The sequence below is a fragment of the Toxoplasma gondii genome, assembly GCF_000006565.2.
Source record: "Toxoplasma gondii ME49 unplaced genomic scaffold asmbl.1426, whole genome shotgun sequence".
Classification (NCBI taxonomy): domain Eukaryota; phylum Apicomplexa; class Conoidasida; order Eucoccidiorida; family Sarcocystidae; genus Toxoplasma; species Toxoplasma gondii.
The window spans coordinates 1-4,559 of NW_017383354.1; the positions used below are offsets into that span (position 1 = coordinate 1).

The window sequence follows — 4,559 nt, forward strand, 5'->3', positions numbered from 1 at the left end:
AGAAATAGGGACACGAATGGAGCACGATAGGGCTACAGCTTTTTAAACACAAACAGTAGTGACAACAGAGGTTTTGGAAGGTACGACTCTTCAACTAAACACGAAAGGCATCCATGACTCCCGGTATTGGCGCGTTTGAGACCAGAGAACGGCGACAGTCCAGAGAGTGGTACCCTCGATATAGGCAACGTTTTTCCATTAGTTGTACCGGTCAGTGTCAGCAGGACGGCATAAGGGTCGCATCTGAGAAAGCGTTAACTGTCAATCGCGTCGCTTGTGTCGTCCCCGATCAGCTACTGCCTCGACGTATCATGACCGGCCAACTGAGGGGAGCAACGAAAAAGCGCTTCACCTGGCAAAGCAGAATTCGTCATTCTTCATAAGTGCACCACCACATTAAAAAAACACCGCAATATACCGTACAGGTTACCCAGTTCGTCCCTCGCTACCCCACTCTGAAAACTGGCAAGGCGGCAGCCTCATCCTACCGTCAGAACGAGTTGTCGCTCGCTACTGTCGGGTTCAGACTGATTCATTGTTTGATTCGGTTCATCGAGATGTACACAACTTCTCACTGAAGCGTCAGCATTGTTTACACTGTTGACAACGGAGGACCAACGCTCTGCTCGTTACCGGGAAGCTGGCTCTGTCTGGCAAGCACCTCGTCGCGATTGCGAGGCCAGCAACTCAACAGCCCCAAACGTGCTTGTTTCTACAACTGCCTTTGCTGGCTATGTGGAATTATCCGTCCACGCTTCGCTACTACTCCGATTGCTCAGTGTGCGTGACATTGTGCTATCGTGGCGGCCGGCTCTGATCATGCACGCATTGCCGCCGACACTGCTCGTAGTCGAAAAACGAAACTCGGGGTTAAATTTGGCAACAGGTACACGCCATAGCGAACATGGATGATCAATCATTTCTCACCCATTTACAATTAAGCTTACGTCGACTGTTCCGATAGACGATTGTAAGATCTAAATATATTCAATTATACTGTTTGTTTTCTGCGGCTCTACCATCGTACGATGCATTCAACGAATCATCAAGCCCCCTGGTCTCAGACCAGGACCCTTGTCTCGAGCCCCTCTAAAATGCCTGTTTCTGCCGTAGAGGGAACTCTTCCCTCGAACCTCTTTTCTGTCTCGCGGCAGCAGCTTGCTTCGTCGCCGGGTTCCGGCTATCAATACCGTGATTTACTACGCCCTGCAAAAAGGCTTCCGCTACCCCTCTCTCCGCTAGAGCAAACGGCTATGGTGCTCTCAAGTGGATGGCGTGCTCTGATACGCTGTTGTCAGCCGGTGCTCGCGACCCCTAACGTGAGTGCCTCTGACAAGCAAGAGCTTGCTCCCTCCTTCGTCGGCCGCGTCGACGAAGAGGAACTAAACTTGGAGTCAGAGACCAAAGTAAACTACCGCGTCCATGCTACACTGCAAGGAGACATCTGCTGGACACCGAGTACGGCGAGCGAGGAGTTCGACCCGGAGTCCCACTCTTGCGCTGACGATGCAGTCATTGTTTCGTCATTTGGGAGCCGAGTCGACGCCGCGGAACTGGATCTGGACCGAGACGCTGACATCGTCTATGATTCTGCGTACGAAGCAGACAACGAAGAAGACGCGTGGTCAGAAACAGGGTCGGAAGAAGACGCGGACGAATCTCCTAGAAGTAGCGAGGTCTTGACTCAAGCTGACGAAGATGGCCAGAGTTTCGAAGGAGACCTTGCTACTACGAACTTCGTCGCGTCGACGCAGACAGGCGAAGACTTCTCTGGAGACGAATGGGAAATTCCTGAGGAGATTTCACCAGCAGAGGGGATGACGACGAGGACACCAACACCTCCAGGAGGATCACCGGGAGATTGCTGCGGAGATGGAAATGAGGAAAAAATCTTCGGTCGATTCGCAGCCCTCCACGAGAAGGAGCAACCCGTGTGTCAATCTCTGAGTCAACTGCCCAGAGACATGCAGGCGCCTCCTTTGGAGCAGTCGGTTCAAGCGTCGAAGTTGTCGCAGCGGTCCTCCAGCCGACCTTCAGCCAAGCTACCACCGGAAATGTTGCCCTTCATCGCCCCTCATCCGCAATGGTGCCGTCGCTTCGCCTATGACTTCAAAACGCCAGCGAAGAGTCTGTCCATGGTGCCGCAACCCGAGCTGTCATTCTACGACGCGGTGGTTGTGGAGCGGCACCGGGTTGCTCCTGACGGAAATTGTCAATTCCGTTCCGTCAGCTACGCGTTGCTAGGCACAGAGGATGCCCATGCGGAAATCCGGCAAGAGGTGGCGCACTATCTGAGGGGCAACTTTAGTCGGCTTAGCTGGCTGATAAACCCGGACACACTGGAGGAAGACGAGGGGAGAATGGCTCGACTCGACAAGAAATACAGAGTCAGAATTCCGTACAAAACCTACAAAGGTTATCCCTTGGCAGAAGACGAGCTCAAACTTAATTGGGTTATCAGGCTTGGAGACGCACGATACAGGATCTGGGGTGACGAGTGCACTCTCGCTGTGATGGCGGAGATGTACAACATCCGGATCGTTGTTGAGCAACAAGAAGGCGACGGGCGTCGGGCAACCAAAATGGGTTCGCATGCAGTCCAGGTTATCATACCATACGATGTGGTTCCTGAGGCATGCATCCCGACGATTTTCCTGATCTACGACCTTCAGCGTCAACACTACGACGTGGTCGAAAAGGTCAAACCCAGGTGAAAAACGTCACATGCCCTAGCTCAACAACCTCCTGCGTAATCCAAGCCCGACTGTTCGTCTCTCACGTCCGACAAATAGCCAAGTACCGTCGTCAAGAACTGCCTCCTTCGTCGAATCAAGCCACCGACTGTCTTCCTCGTCCTCTCTTCAAGTTGCGACTTCTTTCCGGAATAACTACAAGCTGGGCGTGAATGTATGTGAGACGCATTTCGATTCCCTGTCTCCACCTTCCGGCTGGAGCCAAGCTGCAGGCCCCTCCGACTCCTACTCCCTCAGACCCAGCTGCCGACCCCGTCTCCCGCGACTCCTTATGCCCTTTGACTTGTCACCTCCATCACGGCTGGAGGCGCCTCTTCGCCGACCTTTCCGGCATCGACTTCTACCACCTTTGTGGCTCCAACAACAGGCGAGCTTGCCTGTGAAAAAACAAAAAAAAGTCAAAAAAAGAAAACGCACTTCGGCTCCGCGGTCTCATCCCGACAGACGCAGCTGGGCCGGAGTCAAAAAAAACAAAAATCAGAAAAACAAAAAGAAAAAAAAAGAAAAAACAACTTTCCCCTTCCTCCCTGCAGACACAGTGCATCTGGATTCCTCTCCTACGCCTCCTCCTCCCTTCGTCCAAGCCTCCGACTCTGTCTCCCTCGCCCTCTTCTCCACTCTTCAATTCTCTCCGCCATCACCACGAGGAAAGCGTCGTCTCGTCTAGATCGCATTCCGGTGTCTCTTTTCCACCCTCCAGGAAAAGCAGCCAAGCCGGAAACATCTTCTCCCTCTCCGACTCTCGTCGCTTCCCAACCACGCACCCCTCCATCCTCACCCTCGCCTTCATCTACAGTCCGGATTTCTCTCCTCCAAGACGGCTGGAGGAGCGGCATCGCGTCTGTAGTCCCCTTCGACTTCTGTCCCTTCTGTGGCTCCAAGCCCAGGCGAGCTTGCCTAGTGAAAAACAAAAAAAAGTACAAAAAAGAAAAACGCACTTCGGCTCCGCGGTCTCATCCCGACAGACGCAGCTGGGCCCGAGTCAAAAAAACAAAAATACAGAAAAACGAAAAGAAAAAAAAGAAAACAACTTTCGCCTTCCTCCCTGCAGACACAGTGCATCTGGATTCCTCTCCTACGCCTCCTCCTCCCTTCGTCCAAGCCTCCGACTCTGTCTCCCTCGCCCTCTTCTCCACTCTTCAATTCTCTCCGCCATCACCACGAGGAAAGCGTCGTCTCGTCTGGATCGCATTCCGGTGTCTCTATTTCCACCCTCCAGGAAATGCAGCCAAGCCGGAAACATCTTCTCCCTCTCCGACTCTCGTCGCTTCCCAACCACGCCACCCCTCATCCTCACCCTCGCCTTCATCTACAGTCCGGATTTCTCTCCTCCAAGACGGCTGGAGGAGCGGCATCGCGTCTGTAGTCCCCTTCGACTTCTGTCCCTTCTGTGGCTCCAAGCACAGGCGAGCTCGCCTGTGAAAAAACAAAAAAAATCAAAAAAAGAAAACGCACTTCGGCTCCGCGGTCTCATCCCGACAGACGCAGCTGGGCCGGAGTCAAAAAAAACAAAATCAGAAAAACGAAATGAAAAAAAATAAAAAACAACTTTCGTCTTCCTCCCTGCAGACACAGTGCATCTGGATTCCTCTCCTACGCCTCCTCCTCCCTTCGTCCAAGCCTCCGACTCTGTCTCCCTCGCCCTCTTCTCCACTCTTCAATTCTCTCCGCCATCACCACGAGGAAAGCGTCGTCTCGTCTAGATGGCATTCCGGTGTCTCTTTTCCACCCTCCAGGAAAANCAGCCAAGCCGGAAACATCTTCTCCCTCTCCGACTCTCGTCGCTTCCCAGCCACGCCACCCCCT

At 53.2% G+C, this 4,559-nt stretch overlaps 1 protein-coding gene across 1 annotated transcript; it reads left to right on the forward strand.

Moving 5' to 3' along the window:
- Window positions 1–1,253: 1,253 nt before the first annotated feature.
- On the forward strand, window positions 1,254–2,714 carry TGME49_323800 (OTU family cysteine protease; the record flags this gene model as incomplete). Its single annotated transcript, XM_018783064.1, has 1 exon — window positions 1,254–2,714. One exon carries the CDS (start codon window positions 1,254–1,256, stop codon window positions 2,712–2,714), a length of 1,461 nt encoding a protein of 486 aa, XP_018634731.1.
- Between the last annotated feature and the right edge of the window lie 1,845 nt (window positions 2,715–4,559).